The sequence below is a fragment of the Hydra vulgaris genome, chromosome 09 (assembly GCF_038396675.1).
Source record: "Hydra vulgaris chromosome 09, alternate assembly HydraT2T_AEP".
Taxonomy (NCBI): Eukaryota; Metazoa; Cnidaria; class Hydrozoa; order Anthoathecata; family Hydridae; genus Hydra; species Hydra vulgaris.
Window position 1 is genome coordinate 3,956,233 of NC_088928.1, and position 17,105 is coordinate 3,973,337.

At 29.5% G+C, this 17,105-nt stretch overlaps 2 protein-coding genes across 2 annotated transcripts; one reads left to right on the forward strand and one right to left on the reverse strand.

The window, feature by feature from the left end:
* Nucleotides 1–6,951: 6,951 nt before the first annotated feature.
* Nucleotides 6,952–7,434, reverse strand: LOC136085188 (uncharacterized). Its single transcript, XM_065806477.1, has one exon. The coding sequence runs from the start codon at nucleotides 7,432–7,434 to the stop codon at nucleotides 6,952–6,954; it is 483 nt and encodes a 160-aa protein (XP_065662549.1).
* A 3,166-nt stretch (nucleotides 7,435–10,600) lies between these two features.
* Nucleotides 10,601–16,057, forward strand: LOC136084498 (uncharacterized). The gene is made up of 3 exons (XM_065804524.1): nucleotides 10,601–14,124; nucleotides 14,456–14,687; nucleotides 14,814–16,057. The coding sequence occupies exons 2-3, from the start codon at nucleotides 14,458–14,460 to the stop codon at nucleotides 15,052–15,054; spliced, it is 471 nt and encodes a 156-aa protein (XP_065660596.1). The 5' UTR covers nucleotides 10,601–14,124; nucleotides 14,456–14,457; the 3' UTR covers nucleotides 15,055–16,057.
* The last annotated feature ends 1,048 nt before the right edge of the window (nucleotides 16,058–17,105 follow it).

Genomic DNA, 17,105 nt, shown 5'->3' on the forward strand with positions numbered 1-17,105 from the left:
AGTTTAAGACAAAAAAAAAATCTTTACATCTGATGAACAAAGTATTCATCTTTTTTAACTTAAACGACTATTGAGTTCATATTTAGCTTTAGCTGAACAAAAAACAAATTATGTCAAAGACATCTTTTTTTTAAGTGCTTGATTGAGCTTGCATTAAATCATAAAAAAAACCTAAGTATTATTTTTATTCATTGTACAATATTTACAGCTAATGTATTAATATTAATCTAGGTATTAAATCTAAATATTGTTACATGTAACATAATCCTGGGCCGACGACACAGGTTTCGAAGTGGGAAGGGGGGAGGCGGGGGGCAAATTGCCAATTCTTAAAAAAATTCTTCTATATCTAGAATTTTCTTTAAAAAAGGAAAGAAAAAAAAAGAGGGGAGGGGCACGTAACCCCCCCCCCCCTCTCTCTCTCTCCTTCCCCTCAGTGTTGTCGGCCCTGTAATCTTATGTTTTGCTAACTAGTCATCTTCAATATCATCTTCATTAGTGGACCACGTGTAAATATTGTTATAAAATTGTTTAAACTTCATATGAATATACGGGTGTAGCTCCATAACGTCATGTCTTTTGTTTAAGCAATTTAATTTTGAAAATGGCTTTGTTGTGAAAAATATAAATTTCTTTTTTTCTTGTTTTTTGTTTTTTTTTAATTTTGATTCACTTCCAACAAGGCTGCAAGCAACCATTATTAAGTTGGGAATTACTAGTAAAAAATAATAGTTATAGAGCAAGGAAACGGTTGACAGAAGACTTAAAAAGTTGTATGCTGGAAAACATGAAGATGGGAGAGAGTTCCAAAGAAGTTGAAGTGCGGGGAAAAAAACTAGACGAATAAAAGTTTTTAGAGCATGCAGGAACAAATACAGTAAACAAATTAGACTTTGCTAAATTTGAGTCAAAAGAGAAGAGAAGAGTTTACAAAGGGATTTTAAGTTATGTATGTGCTTAATACGACCTAAAAGCGCTGTTTGATAAATGCAGTTTTAGGAGAAAATCTTGTGTTTTTTAACTTGTTTATCCTTTTTAGCCAGTTTTATAAGAAACTGGCTACTATCTTTAAGTTCTAAATTAGATTTTAATTTTTTTACAGTAAACTTATCAACTACTTTTTCATGGCAGGATCGTTTAATAAGATTGCATATCTTTCCAACACATAATAATCTGTCATGACGGTTTAAATTTTTTTTTATGGTTTTAAGATGATCACAAAGGTGATATAGATGGCCTCTAACAGATGCCAAAGTTCGGCAAATAAAATTTAAAGAAGTGCTGCCGAATATAAAGCAACTTTTTCTACCCATTCATTGTTTTCTAGTGTCAGTATTGCAGGGTAATATATATATATATATATATATATATATATACATATATATATATATATATATATATATATATATATATATATATATATATATATATATATATATATATCGAAATTTTGAAAGCCACTTTTTTTTTTTTTTTTTTTTTTCAAAAAAAGGGGCTTTCAAAATTTCGCGCAAAAATTTGAAAAGAAAATTGCAAAAAAGCGTAATAGAAATAGAAACATAATTTGGTTCAACCCCCCGTACAGCAAAAATGTTTCAACAAATATTGGTAAAATTTTCCTAAAATTAGTAGACAAACATTTTCCTCCCTCTAATAAATTACATAAGATTTTTAACAGAAATACCATTAAAGTAAGTTATAGTTGTACAAAAAATTTAGAAAGAATTATAAAAGGCCACAACTACGCGTTAATTAATAAAAATGAACATATAAAGGAAAAAAACACTGATTATTGTAATTGTAAACAAAAAATAGATTGCCCTCTAAATGGAAAATGCCTTTCGAAAAATGTAATTTACAAATGCATTGTTTCCTCACAAAACAACCCTGATAAACAATATATTGGCTTAACCGAGGGGGAATGGAAAAAACGTTATGCCAACCACAAACAATCGTTTAAACACAAAAAATATTCAAAAGAGACTATGCTGTCAAAATATATTTGGGATTTAAAAGAAAAAATTAAAATTTTAATTTACAATGGTCTATTCTAAAATCTGCCCCTGCCTATAATAACATTTCCAAAAAATGTATGCTATGTTTGCAAGAAAAATTTGAAATAATTACTCATTTGAATCAAGTTTATTATTTATTAAAATTTATTAAATAAAAAATCTGAATTAATTTCTAAATGTAGGCACGAAAATAAATACCTCTTAAAAAATTATAAAAACAAATGACCAAATTAAACTATCCCCATTCCAAAGAAAATTATTTCATAATTACTTTCTGTAACTTCCCGTTAACAAAAAAATATAGTAATTAAAAATTTTTTATAATAATTTATAACTTCCTGTAAAATATTTTTTTCTATAAATTGAATTTTTTTTTGAGATTTAGTAACTCTTCCTGATGATCCAGCAATGGTGAAACTCCAAGTCGAAGATAAAAGTTAGATAAGTGTTTTTTACTAATTATATATATATATATATATATATATATATATATATATATATATATATATATATATATATATATATATATATATATATATATATATATATATATATATATATATATATATATATAAATATATATATATATATATATATATATATATATATATATATATATATATATATATATTAAAAACAAATGAGCGTTTTTCAACCTCTTTTATCACATAAAATCGTATATAAATACAAAGTTATAATTCCCATGACAATTATAAAACAACAATAGTCATTAAAAAACCATAAATGAATGCGTGACATTCATCGCGTTTATCTACGTGACTTTACCACGTTTCTCTACGTGACTTTTACCACGTTTATCAACGTGACTTATACCACGTATATGTAATAATTTTAATTCACCAACTTTAATAGAACACTTAGTAAATAAGCCAACTTTGCAGAAAATTTTTATGGTATTCAATCTTATATAACATAATGGTTTTAAAAGCTAATCTAAGAAGTCTAGGCAAAGTCTGGAAGTGATTTCTCCATTTTAGATATTTTGTAGAAAACAATGAATTTAGGCCACTGGTTAAATTTTTTTTAATTTAAATTTATTGCGGAGATATTGGGTTCCAATATTTGGTCCATCGCAATTGCTACTTTGAGGGGCAATCTAAATGATATGAATTTGAGAAACATGCCTTTTTTTGTTTGTTTTTCTGTTACTCCGGGTAGATTCTACAGTAAAAGTAAAAGATGAGCATGGTTAGGGGTCGTCCACATATTACGTATTGATTATTATTGTTGTGTGAAACTTTAAAATGTATAAATAATTAATTTGTAAAAAGTATTAGTAATAATTGTAATTATAATTAAAAGACAATAATAGTTAAAACATGTAAAACAACTTTCAAATACACAAAAATACATATATTATCTTAAAATGCAAAAAACATTAAAATCCTAAAATAATTGCACCCATAGAGAGTCATGTAAAGTCAGCTCAACGCATGTAAACTCTATATATTTTGTGCTCAACGCACAAAATATATAGAGTTTATCATCCACGGCTATACTATAATTTGATAGAAAACGCTCTTGTGAGTACGGAACCTGATTATTTTCTTTTATGACAAGATTTTGGGAAGAACCTTTGCATTTTGTTCTTCTGATGTGTTCATTAGATTTAATTGAAGACCCTTGTCATAACCATCAAATATAAGTAGTGGCATAATATTTTACTATATAGCTGACGTAGGTCTCAACAATTTCTCTTTATCTCATGCCATTGTTCAACTAAAGACTCTGTGGAGTAAGAAACCTCCGTCAAGGACATATTTGCACCAGGTGACGTTTGTACTTGATTTAATTTCATCTTCAGGAAGAATCACTTTGCGCAAAGATGATTTGTTTGCTTTCAGCATTAGGTTGTTTTTAAATAATGATTGTGGGAGATGAGTGAGCTCATAATCAAAGTATAGTTCATCTTAACGTCATCTTCTCTTGCTGCAATTGCAACAAGCCTATTAAAAAGGAGTGTTGAATCGACACAACAAATAGTTTGTATAGTTTTACGATATCGGGCAAAACATCCAAAGAAAAAAACGTATTCTTTTTTTTAAACTTTGCTTCATTGAACTTTGGTCGACCGTCAAGACAAGTTTGTAAAGTTGAGAAGATCTTCACCATTGACTGACACAACACCCGTAGATAATGAATATAGATTTCTATCATCAATATTGAATGGATTTGTTATAGCAAACCAGTCATAAAACAATTCACAATGTTCATAATCACAAACTAATCTTTTAATACCCATTTCTTTATTGTTTTCAATAACTCCGATGTCAAATCTGGATAATTTATGCATTGTTTCATGAACACTTGCAGAATACCAGATGCTGATTGTCCATAGGCTGAGTACATTTTAATCAAATCTTCTACCTCTTATTAAGCCACCATTGCATTTTAAGAAACGCATCAGGGTCTGCTCAATTAAAAGATCAGAAGATAGGCCACCCCAATTTTTTAAATGTTTAAGTAATTTTCGTTTTAAAGATTTCGTTGAGTAATACGGATAGCCATTACTAAGTCCTTTCATCTTAATGTCTTAAGGTGCACATCGGAAAGTGTATAAAGTTCGCAATCAGTTCCTTCCTCTAACCAGAAACAGAGTTTTTCAAAATTTTTAAACTTAGTGAGATCTAATGAACGTAATATTGTAGATTACAAAGGTTATGACCATGCGAAATTTACATGAAATCAGAAAATTTGCATGGTCATAACTTTTGTAATTTACAATATATTTCTACGAAATTTTAAATCTGACGATAAATTTAAATTTAGTTTAAGATAGTAAAGTTAAAAATTTACTACATTAGTACCCTCACCTTTGAGCAGGAGGGCAAGCGTTTTAGGGTTTCTTTGTTCCCAGGCCTCCGCCATCCGAAATTTTCGCAAGGCCTCCTCATTTGGCACAGGCATGAATATACTTAAGTTCGGAGTTTGCACAATGTGTGAAAGTATCCTATTTAAAAAATCAAAAAATCCTGTGGGCGCCCATACATGGGCGTCTGCGTTGGTTATCGCTTTTAGTTTTAAACCTAAAGTTGTTCATACACAATATATGATAGATAGCTTCTTCCGCTACAAGATCATATCAAGACATCGAACGAGAACGTACAGCATTTCTCCAATCTTTCTCTCTATTCAAAGAAAGTTCAATTATTTTGTTAATCAATGGTATGGTCTCAACTTTAGCAATCGGTAAATGTTTGTGGTCTACTTTTTTAGTACAAAGAAAACATTTTGATTTCCAATCAAATACCTCTTCAAATGAGGATTGTAGTTTCTTTCTTGGTACAGATAATAATTGATCTATACGACAATCCACAAACTTTCTTCTACAGCTATGATTGAATAGTACTATTGTACTATTATGCATGTTCTCTCGCAACTGGTCTTAAAGATAACTAAAAATGTGCAAAAATAACTTATCTGGTATTTTTTTTTTACTAAAACCTTTTTAATAACAAACAATTTTTTTTTCAATTATGCGACCAAACATATGTTTGATTTTGTAAATAAATAATTAGAAATGATTCAGCAAAATGTCATTAATAAATATGAGTTATTATGCGCAAACTGAAGTTTTAAGAAACTGCGCGAAAAATCTTCTTTGTAAGATTGTTTATTTAAACAAATTTTAACCTACAAAGTTCATTCATACTCCGTTCTTCGCTCAATCGAATCAATATTTTGAGACCTTTTCCATATACTTTGACGTAAATTTCTTTGTCTAAGCCAAGCTGCACAATACACAAACAGCACTCATTTTTTCCTTTTAAAAATGTAAAGATTTTTACCACATGTAACAATTAACGTCTAACTTGTAAATTTTACATTTCAATCAGAAGCAAACTCTTTTTGTAGTAAAACTATATTATTCCATTCATACGAAAATGTTTCATCGAAAACAATTGTTATGAAAACAAAAGAAATGATTAAGTTTTTTGCAGTAAAAATTTAACTTTTGAAAACAAAAATTCTAATGAAGTTTTTGCGACTTGTAAAAGCCTAAAAGCGTTAAACTTTTAAAATTTTTCACTTTTCAAACGTAAATAACTTTGAAAATAATTGTTTTCAAGTCATAGTTTTTTTATAATTTTTGATCAGCATAAAATTTTTTATCCAACGATATACAGTTTATGATGTTTTAGTGCTGTCAAAATTGGCCTATTTTTTTCTCCAAATTGCCCAAAAAGGGATGTTCTCGTAGCGCAATCAACGGGGCTTTTTTTTACGCTCAACCAGAGACTTTCTACTTACTCTATGCAAAATTTTAGCTTTATACTATTTTTGTACGGGTCAACTCGTAATTTTCTTCGACTATACACCAACGTTGTAATTATAAGAAATTAAATGTTTAAACGTTTTTTCGAATTAATATTTTTATGGGCTTTATTAGTACGCGTGTACAAATAATGACTTTCAAAGTAATATTAAGTAATAAAATTTATATGTATTAAAATAGATTCATTAACTATAAGCAGCTAAGAAAATTAAAAACATTTTATTTTAAATAAGGGGAGCGGGGTACAAATTTTCAAATTTGTTGCCTAATTTTAGGGGGGAGGGGGTCAGTAAAACGTGAAACTAGGGGGAAGGAGGGGTCAAAAATTGTCAAAAATTGAGCGATGTAATATATGGACAACCCCTTACACTTTTTTTTTTGTCTAAAACTCATGGTTCGAAACCATTATATTTTATATTTTACCTTTACTTTGAGCAATAATATCTCCTGAGGCCAGGGCCATCATATCCATTAGGCACAATAGGCACTGTGCCTAGAGCCTACGAATCTACAGGGGCCTACAAAAGAAATGATAAAAAAAGAAATTTTAAAGTGTTTTTCATTTCATTAATAAAACAATCATACAGATGCAGCATAATATTCATAATTGATAAAAATGTTTATAATCAAACAGTATAATTAGATGACATTAACTTTTCGACTTTTGGTATTTGCAAAATCAACTATAACATCTTCAAATGTCATCTCCCGCATTACTTCATTTTCAATTGATAGCAGTGCCAGGGAGGATAGTCGGGCTTGTCCCATAGTTAAACGCAGATAGTTTTTTATCAGTTTTAATTTTGAAAAAGAACGTTCACCTTCTGAATTCGTGCCTAATATAGAGAGATAAATCCTGAAAGCAATATTAACATTTGGAAAACTTGCAACTAGTTTATTGTCTATTTGCAGCTTAATCTTATCAGACGCCGATTTACCATCACTAAACATTTGAGAAAACAGCAAAAACTCATCGGTAAATTCGTCTTCGAGGTCTGATGGACACAACTGAATTAGTGCCTTGGTTTTAGCCACTACTTTCTCACTCGACAAAGATCTGTTGTCAAGAAGAAAGTTAAACCTTTCGTACAATACTTTATAAGCTGCTCTGCGTTTTTCCATCTCATTACTAAGTCTGTCTATGATAACGTAATACAGTTGAATACGGAAATTATCACTGGCATTAACATTTAAACTGGGATTACTTGTATTAATAACTTTGTCATCTTATCGCTTCCGTATTCACTTGCGTTGTGTAGCTTCTTTGTAATCAGATTCTGTGAGATCTTTTGCCTGGCCTTCGAATGTTTCAAACTTACTGCGTGTATCATAAAAATACTGTATGAGACCATCGTACAGTTTAATGATGATGCACAGCTCAATACCCGGCTCCTGTAAGGCTTTATTGACAATATTCATCTTTTGAAGTAAATCTTTCCAAATCACACACATTAACGCAGTTTCAAAGTAGTCTAAATGTTTAACCAGTGATTTCGCTTCATGAACAGCTGCTGGTGGTTGATGTTTCCTGTTAGTGACTTCACATAATACTTGACGAATTTGTAAGTAATTTGCATAGAAAGCTCTTGTGGCATCACTTCTAGAGGACCACCTGGTTTCTGATAAGCTTTGTTTTCTGATAAATGTAAACTATTGATAAATTTAAACAAACGTTTAAAACAAATAACAACCATAGATTGCTGAATTTTTAATGGCTTTTCATGATCATAACTAAAGTAATGATAGTGAGAGAAATACAATTAATGAAATGGTTACAATTTAATTTCTTTAAGGCATAACATGTGTACAGATACAGAATAATCAAACAAACAGCGACTGTAGGCCCATTAACGACTACGTACAAAAATTAAAAAATAATGTAAATTGAATAACGTGTACATGACATTTAAATTGAAAGAAAGGCCTACAGCTACATTTTTATGCAAAGTGCCTAGAGCCTACGACGCTCCAAAAACGGCCTTGCCTGAGGCCATTACTTACACAGTTTCCTTAAAATAATTTTTGAAAGCCACAAAGGCATACATTGATTGTATGCAAAAAAATTTCATTTGCGTGTAAGGGCTTAGTGAGCTGCCAAAAGATAATTTTTAATGTAGCAAAATACTTGACAATAAGTTTAAGCAATGAATAAGTTAGAAACATTGATTGCCATTTCTGAGAAGTAAAATTATAAAAATATTACTAAGTTCCTTAAAAAGGGGTGAAAAATATCTATTGAGTAGTTATCCTTTTAAATGAAAATTTCACTTTGCATATTCACTCTACTTCTTTTGCCCCTTCAGATACAGATCTAGACTTAAATTTTCTCGCCAGAGTCGCTGACGGTTAACAACGCTAACTTTATTTCAGTAATCAACCAAATTCGTGAGTTATAGGAAGTGAAGATGAAGATCTTTTAAATGATTTAAATGTAGCTTTAGAACATCTTGAAGTCTTTTTGAAGTTTCAATTATTTAATAGTAATAATAGTTAATTTTTATAACCAATTATCTTTCATAAATTGGAATCGTCTTTTAAAAACTACAAACGTTAATAAAGCATATGATATGTTTTTTAACAAGTTTGAAAAAACAAAAACGCTTTTAAATCCTTGGATAACAAAGCGTATTCTAAATTCGTCTAAAAAATACAGCAGTTATATAATAAATTTATCAAAAAATAAACCCTTGAAAATGAAACCAAGTATAAAAACTATAAGCGTCTTTTTGAATCAATTTTAACTTAAAATTGATTCAAAAGACGCTTATAGTTTTTATACTTGGTTTCGTTTTCAAGGGTTTAAATTTTCTTAAAATTTTTTAAAACGTCTCAAAATTTAAGACGTTCTAAAAGACATTATTATTATAAACAGTTAAGTAAACACAAAAATGAAACTCAAAAGATCTGGAACATAATTAAAGAAGTAACTGGAAAAAAAAATCTAAATCGGAATAGCCTTCCAATCAATCTTAAATCAAATAATGAATTTATTACAGATAAATCTTTATTTGCCGAACTATTTAATCAGTATTTTGTTAATGTAGTTTTTAACTTAGCAACAAAAATAGAAACTTCAGAAGCAAAATTCGATCCTTTTTTAAGTTCTCATAATACCAATGTAATGGACAATAATGAACTTACGGATAGAGAACTATTGGATGCAATGTTTTTGTTAAAACCTAAAAAAAGTTTAGAATATGATAATATCAGTAGTAACGTCATTATAAAATCAATAAAATGTATAACTATTCCACTATTGCACATTTTAAATCTATCTTTAAAACAAGGCGTTTGTCCTGAAAAACTTAAAATTGCAAAAGTTAAACCAATTTTTAAATCTGGTCATGTTTCAAACATTGTAAACTATTGACCGATTTCGATTTTTTCTTGTTTCTCAAAAATGCTAGAAAGAATTATGTACAATAGACTTTATTCCTTTCCAAGTAGAAATAATATTCCTTACAACAAACAATTCGGTTTTAAGTCAAGAAATTTCACTGACCATGCCATTAATCGCCTAATTCATGACATACTTAAAGCATTTGATGAAAAAATATATACAGTAGGAATTTTCATAGTTCTCAGCAAAGCGTATGACACAGTTGATCATAACATTCTTTTAGCTAAACTAAATATTGTGTCATAAAAAACTATAAAACAATATACATCATCAAACGAAAGAAAATCAAAATATATGACAGTCACATGCGGTGTTTCTCAAGGATCAATACTCGGACCACTATTCTTTCTTATTTATATAATCGACTTACATAAGTTTTGTAATATTTTAACTTCAATTTTATTTGCCGATGACACAAACTTGTTATACTCTAATAGGAACATCGACATCTTATTTAAAACAGTCAATACGGAACTCACAAATTTAATGGTTCAAGTCAAATAAACTATCCTTAAATATAAGTAAAACCAAATGCAATCTTTTTCATAGACTCCACGAAAAAAAAAATTATTCCGTTAAAACTTCCTTATCTATGTATAGATAATTCTAATATAAAAGAGATTTGTGCGCGTTCTTATGGAGTATTTCTCGACAAAAATCTTTCATGGCGTGAACACAAAAGTATAATAGAAAACAAAATATCAAAAAATATTGGCTTATTATATAAAGATAAAAGGTTTTTAAACCAAAACTGTTGAAAAAACATATACTTTTCTTTTACTGACAGCTACCTTAATTATGGGAATATTGCTTGGTGCAGCACCAACGCAACTAAGATTAAAAAAACTACTCAGTAGACAAAAACATGCTATAAGGGCATTGTAATTAGGAAGTGTGAAATCTGATTTTGTGATTGGATTAGTTCTGTGCCAGAAGAATCTTTGGAAATACAACTAAAAGTAAAAAATGGTATAATAAAATTCAGAATTGACACTAGTGCCAAAGTTATCGTTAGAGGACCTAACCATTTAAAAAAGTTTGGAATAAAAATTAATCAATTACATACTAGTAACAGACAAATATTAGATCATAAACCACTAAAATGATTAGGATATTTCCGAAAATCATTTACAATCAATGGTCAGAACAGTGAGTTAATCACCATATATGCTTGTAAGAATGTGAAAACTGCTTTATTAGGTAAATCTGAATTCTATGAGTTAAAAAGTATAGATAATACATTGGCCCTACTAAGAAAGGGGTGTAAATATATGGCTAAATTAGATACTAACTCAGGATATTGGCAACTACCCATGGATTTGGAAAGTCAGTTATAGAATACGTTTACCACACCTTTTGGTCGTTTTTTCCCAACAAAAATTTTAGCAGAGGTGTAAAACCTCTGAGCAAAAAAGTTGAAGCAATACAAAATTTCCCGAGACCAACAAATATTACAGGTTTGCGTTGGTATGGCTCAACAGCTATCAAAATTTAATTCATTACTCGCTAAACTAGCTCAACATATGCAAGATCAAAATCAGCACGGGTAGTATGGGTATCAGTACGGGTATCAGTATGGGTAGTATGGGTATCAGTACGGGTATGGGCAGAAAATCATACTAAAGCATTCGATGAGATAAAAAAAAGTTTGGCAAATTCACCAATTTTAGCACACTATGATGTGACAAAACCAATAAAATTGAGAACAGATGGAAGTTTATTAAACGGACTTAGTGTAGTTGTTTATCAGAATCACGATGGGGTATAAAAATCAATTGGTTGTGCATCTAGATTTTTGGACAACAACGGAGAAATTATTATCCAATTGAAATAGAAATGCTAACTGTAACATAGGGGTGCACGCGGATGTCAAAGTATTTGTATGGGTTACCAACTTTTATTTTAGAAACAGATCACAAACCTTTAATTCCTATATTAAGTTATCGTTCGCTTACCGAAATTGCAGTTGTCGCCAAGAAATCAACGATTCAGAATGAAATTGTTGAGATTTTCATTTACTGCAGAGCACGTTGCTGGCAAGTCAATTACGGATGCTGATGAACTTTTACAACAACTGCAAGATAGTATAGTTTCTGGATGGCCGAATTCAAAAAAATATTGTCCAGCAAATTTTCTACCTTATTGGAATTTTAAAGATGGAATAGTTATTATTGATGGACTCTTGATGTATAAAAATCGAATTATAATCCCAGTTAGTATGCGAAAAGAAATACTTTCGAAATTGCACGAAGGTCATTTAGGAATGGAAAAGTGCAAATGTCGTGCACGTCAGGCAGTTTTCTGGCCAGGTTTAAATGACCAACTTGAACATTTAATCAAAAAGTGCAAAGCATACATGAAATGATTCTTTGCATGCATGTAATATTAGCATGCAAAGAATCATTTTCTTGAAATGGTGTCCTGGAAGAATTGGTTTCAGAAAATGGTACACAATATACTTCAAAATTATTTCATCAATTTTCTCAAAAATGGCAATTTAGGCATATAACAAGTTGTCCGCACTATCCATGATCAAATGGCTTAGCTTAAGCCACTGTTAAATCAGTTAAACTTATGATAAAAAAGTGCCACATGTCAAACGAAGAAATTTTTAAAGGTATTTTAATATTGCGCAATACTCCAATAAAATGTGGATTTTCTCCAGTGGAACTACTACAAGGACGATAACTATGAGATAATATGTTTAGATTTCAAAATGAAAATAAGAAACCATATAAAAGATCTAGAGACATTGGTAAAGAAAGAATTTAATCAAAAAACTACCATGATAAAAAGATTTGTACTTTAGCACCGCAGTTTTTCAAGCAAGGCCAAAATATGGCAATTCAAGTCGAAATAACTCGCGAATTGAGTCTCAGAGGTAAAATAATAAAGTACGTAGCCCCTAGATCATATAAAGTCAAATTAAATCACCACTGATATGTTCTTCGTCGAAATCGAATTAATCTTAAAAGATTGTATATTATGTTTGCTCCACACAGGACTCGAGATAATGCGGAGATGATGGTGCACAAAAGAATGATAGAAAAAATAAAAAATATTCCAGATGATATTAACGAAAAACAAATAATACAAGTATCAAATTGTGGACGAAAAATAAAGAGTAAAAAGTCACTCGATTATGAGGATTTTTAAACTAGCTTGACTTCTTATTAACAATTATATTTGTTTTGTTTTATGTAGTACCTTTGTCATATTTATAAACATGTATCACGGCTTGATTGAATAGATCGGTGCCGGTATTTGAGAAAAGAATATATTATGAAAATTGGATTTGGCTAAAAGATATTTGTCAAAACATTTTGCCAGCTTAGTTCTATGAAGACCAAAATGAGAATTTGGAAAAGAAAAAAATGACTATACATGATAATATCTTCTTTTTCAATGAAAAAAGGTCAGATAAGAAGAAAAAAACTATTTTACTGCTGCAAATATAGGTGTGAGCATACTGTTGTTGGTGTACTTTGTCTTGCTCAGTGGCGTCGCTAGGGAGTGCGGGCCGCACCGGGTGACACTATCACGACGTGACACAGACAATGGTATATTTGGAATAACTAGATGTCTAACTCCCGTATATTTTTTGAATCAAAAATTGGCCGTTATGGGGGGCAAATTTAAAAAATAGTAAATCAGGGTTGTTTGTATCAAATAATATTCAATATTTAATATTCAAATTTTATAAATCATGGTTAATTCTTGAGCTGCATCAGGTTGCACAAACTGAGCAATGAAAATCGACAATAGAGCATTTCATAAATTTCCAATTAATGATAGCCAATTTGGTAAAAGGTAGGTTCTTGCGATATAACTTGAAGCATTTATTCCTACTGAGCAGAGCCGCATATGCAGTGATTTTTTTTACCTTCATTTTACAATATACCTGATTTTATTAACAACCTAAAATAAAAACTTTTTCTGTGCCGTCTATTATCATTGATATATATAGCTTAAAATTTAAAAATTTTCTTTTAATGAATAACTTTGAAATTTGAATATATATAGCATCGCATGACTGTAAGTTAACCTACATGTTGTTGTAATTAAATTACTTTCTAAACATTTATTAGAAATAACTTTGAAAAACTCTATTTAAATATTTTGCATTTTATATAAACTTCTTTAAAATATTTTGTTTTTTTCTCTCATTTTTAATTTTAGTTACAACATATTTGCATAAAGGTCTAGAAAAAACATCTTATATTGAATATTGATTTCCAGTTGGATATAAGTGATAACAATAATGTTGCTGCCAATAGTAACAACATCTATATTTTCAACAGTGTTATTTCAGAAACAGCCGAGAGTATTGATTGCCAGGTGATATAAATAACAGGAATTTAACATAAGCAAATCTAGACTTGAAAGAATACAGAAAGTCCTTACAACAACTGGTAAGTAGTTATACATTTTCATAAAGCATGTAATTTTTTTTTCAAAATATTTTCAGAGTATACACAAACTTATTTATTGGCAAGTTAGTGCAAAAAGTTAGTTTTGGTATTATATACCACCATAAACCAATGAGCATATATTGGATTTTTATTTGTAATTTATAATAAAATTAAAATAATTTAAAGTTTCAGAAAATAAATATAAAAATGTTTTTTAGCCTAGTAATCATAATCATCATATCTATTTTCTACTTTCAGTTTTGGTTCTTTTAGTTTAAGAATTGATTGGCTCTTTTTTTAATTCTGTTAAAACATTTTACTTTTTTTATAGGAATGTCGCCCAAAGATCAAAGAGGGAAACACATGAACCGTCCTCGAAGTTTTACAAAAGACAAAAATGAGAGAATCATAAATCATATTCGATCTTTTAGAGGACAGCAGTCTCATTACTTTCTCAAAGATTCTAAGAAAGTCAACCTTCCTGGAGATCTTAATCTTAGCAGGATGCATGCAATGTATTTAGAAAGTCACCCAGGTGAATCCTGTTCAAGAGAAAGTTATAGGTAAGCAAAAAAACAAAACAAAACTTTATTGTGGCTGATTTTTTAGCAATATTTATAACGTTGTAGATAGTTCTTATTTATCTTAACAATATCAAATCTTATTAGTATTATTTTTTTTATGTTCAGATGCATATTTAATAAGAAGTTTAACATTGCCTTTGGTTACACAAGAAAAGACACATGTTCAACATGCGATAGATTTAAAATAGATTTGTCAAATAGTCATCCTCAACATGAACTAGAAAAACTTCTAGCTGAGCGAGAGCTTCACTGGAGGAAAGGAAAAATTTTTTATGAAAGGAAAACTGATGCTATACATGGTGCACACTCTTTAACCTGGTTTGCTGCAATTGCGTTTGATTTTTAGAAGAATCTTCCTTGCCCTAATATTACAACCAATGACACATATTACAAACGAAAACTTTCTTTGTATACTTTTAACATACATAACCTGGGGGCTAATAAAGTTTACCTTTTTTCCTATGATGAGACAATAGGAAAAAAAGGATCGAATGATGTAGCATCAATGTTGTTGCACTACTTTATTGAAATACTGTCTAAAGAAGTCACTCACCTTCAACTCTTCTGTGATTCATGTCCTGGACAGAATAAAAATTGGACTATGCTACGATTTCTTCACTACATGGACCATCAGAAAAAAAGATTTGAAAATATTAAACTATCTTTTCCTATCTGAGGACACTCTTATATAAAATGTGATCGAGACATGATCGTAATCAATCAAAAGATTCATATAGATACTCCAGCTGACTGGTGTAGGCACTTTGAGGATGCAAGAAAAAGCCCTTCTTCTTTTCATATAATTTCAGTTAAAAACACCATGCTGCTAAATATAGAAAAGCACATTAAAACTTTATATTTTACCTCATCTCCAATTCAAACTCAGCCGCTTTGAGAAATTGTAATTTCAAAAACCCACCCAGATAAAATAATTTACAGAGATAGCTGGAATAGACCATTCCTTGAGGCTATTGTCACAAAACCAATTAAAAAGAAGAGAATATTGTTAGAGCCCCTTCAACCTTTAAACAGAGTCCTCATACCTATTTCATCAGCAAAGTATAAAGACCTACAACATCTTAAACTCTTTTGCAAGCTTGATGCACAAGAATTTTATGACTATCTTCCGTATGAAAAAGATGGTCAATCATCTCCTGTAAATGATTACTCTGACTTTGATGAAGATGAAGAAATTGAATTGTAAAATTTAAATATAAACTTTTTTTTTTACTTTTTGATTGGTCGTATATTTCTTTTAATGGATTTTATACATAGGCCTATTTATCAATTTGTTTATTCTTATTGATGTTGAGCTGATTAATTTTTTTTAAATACATATATATCATATATTCTTGTTATTATTCTTTGAAATGTATAAATTCGTTGAATTCATATATTTGTATATATATATATATATATATATATATATATATATATATATATATATATATATATATATATATATATATATATATATATATATATATATATATATATATATATATAAACATATATATATATATATATATTTATTGATAAATGTTGTATATTGCTGGAAATACAACTCTTGTCTGTTTAAGAGTGATCAATATCTTTTTGAAAAAAATAGATCAAATAATATTATTAAAATATTTTAAAAGAGAAAATACAACTTTACAATGGAACTTGAAGTTTCATGCCATTCGGCAATCATCAGTCTGCGCGTAAGTCTTTATTATTTACCAATGATCAAGTTTGGATTAAGAAATCGAGTGGTTTGTTTGATGTTACCATGGGTGCATTTGATGGAGCGGAAGTGTGTGAGTTAGTTGGTATTTTTCTTCTCTTCCGGATTTCGCAATTTTATAAAAAATCTGATTTTGGATTGTATAGAGACGATGGCCTAGCCGTGTTTAAGAACGCAAGCGGTCCAAAAATGGAAAAAATTAAGAAGCATTTTACTCAAATATTTAAACAATACAACCTCTGTATTTCCATTCAATCTAATATGAAAGTTGTTAACTACCTTGATGTTACATTTGATCTTAATAACTGCACTTTTCAACCTTACCATAAACCTGATAGTACGCTAAATTATATCCATGCTAGTTCCAACCATCCACCAAGCATTTTAAAACAATTACCAACCTCAATTGAACATAGATTATCTTCCAATTCTTCAAACGAAAAAATTTTCCAAAAGTCTGCTCCTATTTATAAAGACGCATTAGAAAAGTCTGGATTTCACACCAATCTCCAATATCATTCGAATCTAAATCCTTCTAATACTAATAAACGAAAAAGAAATATAATATGGTTTAATCCTCCTTTCAGTAAAAATGTGGTAACAAAAATTGGACACCTTTTCTTAAACTTAATTGACTTACATTTTCCATTACATCATAAGCTCCACAAAAT

What these genes read in the sequence shown, in the direction of transcription:
- LOC136085188 (XM_065806477.1), bottom strand. Translation starts at nt 7,434, where the DNA reads ATGGAAAAACGCAGAGCAGCTTATAAAGTATTGTACGAAAGGTTTAAC.
- LOC136084498 (XM_065804524.1), top strand. Translation starts at nt 14,458, where the DNA reads ATGTCGCCCAAAGATCAAAGAGGGAAACACATGAACCGTCCTCGAAGT. An exon ending in TGTTCAAGAGAAAGTTATAG is followed by an intron (nt 14,688 to 14,813) that starts GTAAGCAAAAAA and finishes TTTTATGTTCAG; the next exon opens with ATGCATATTTAATAAGAAGT.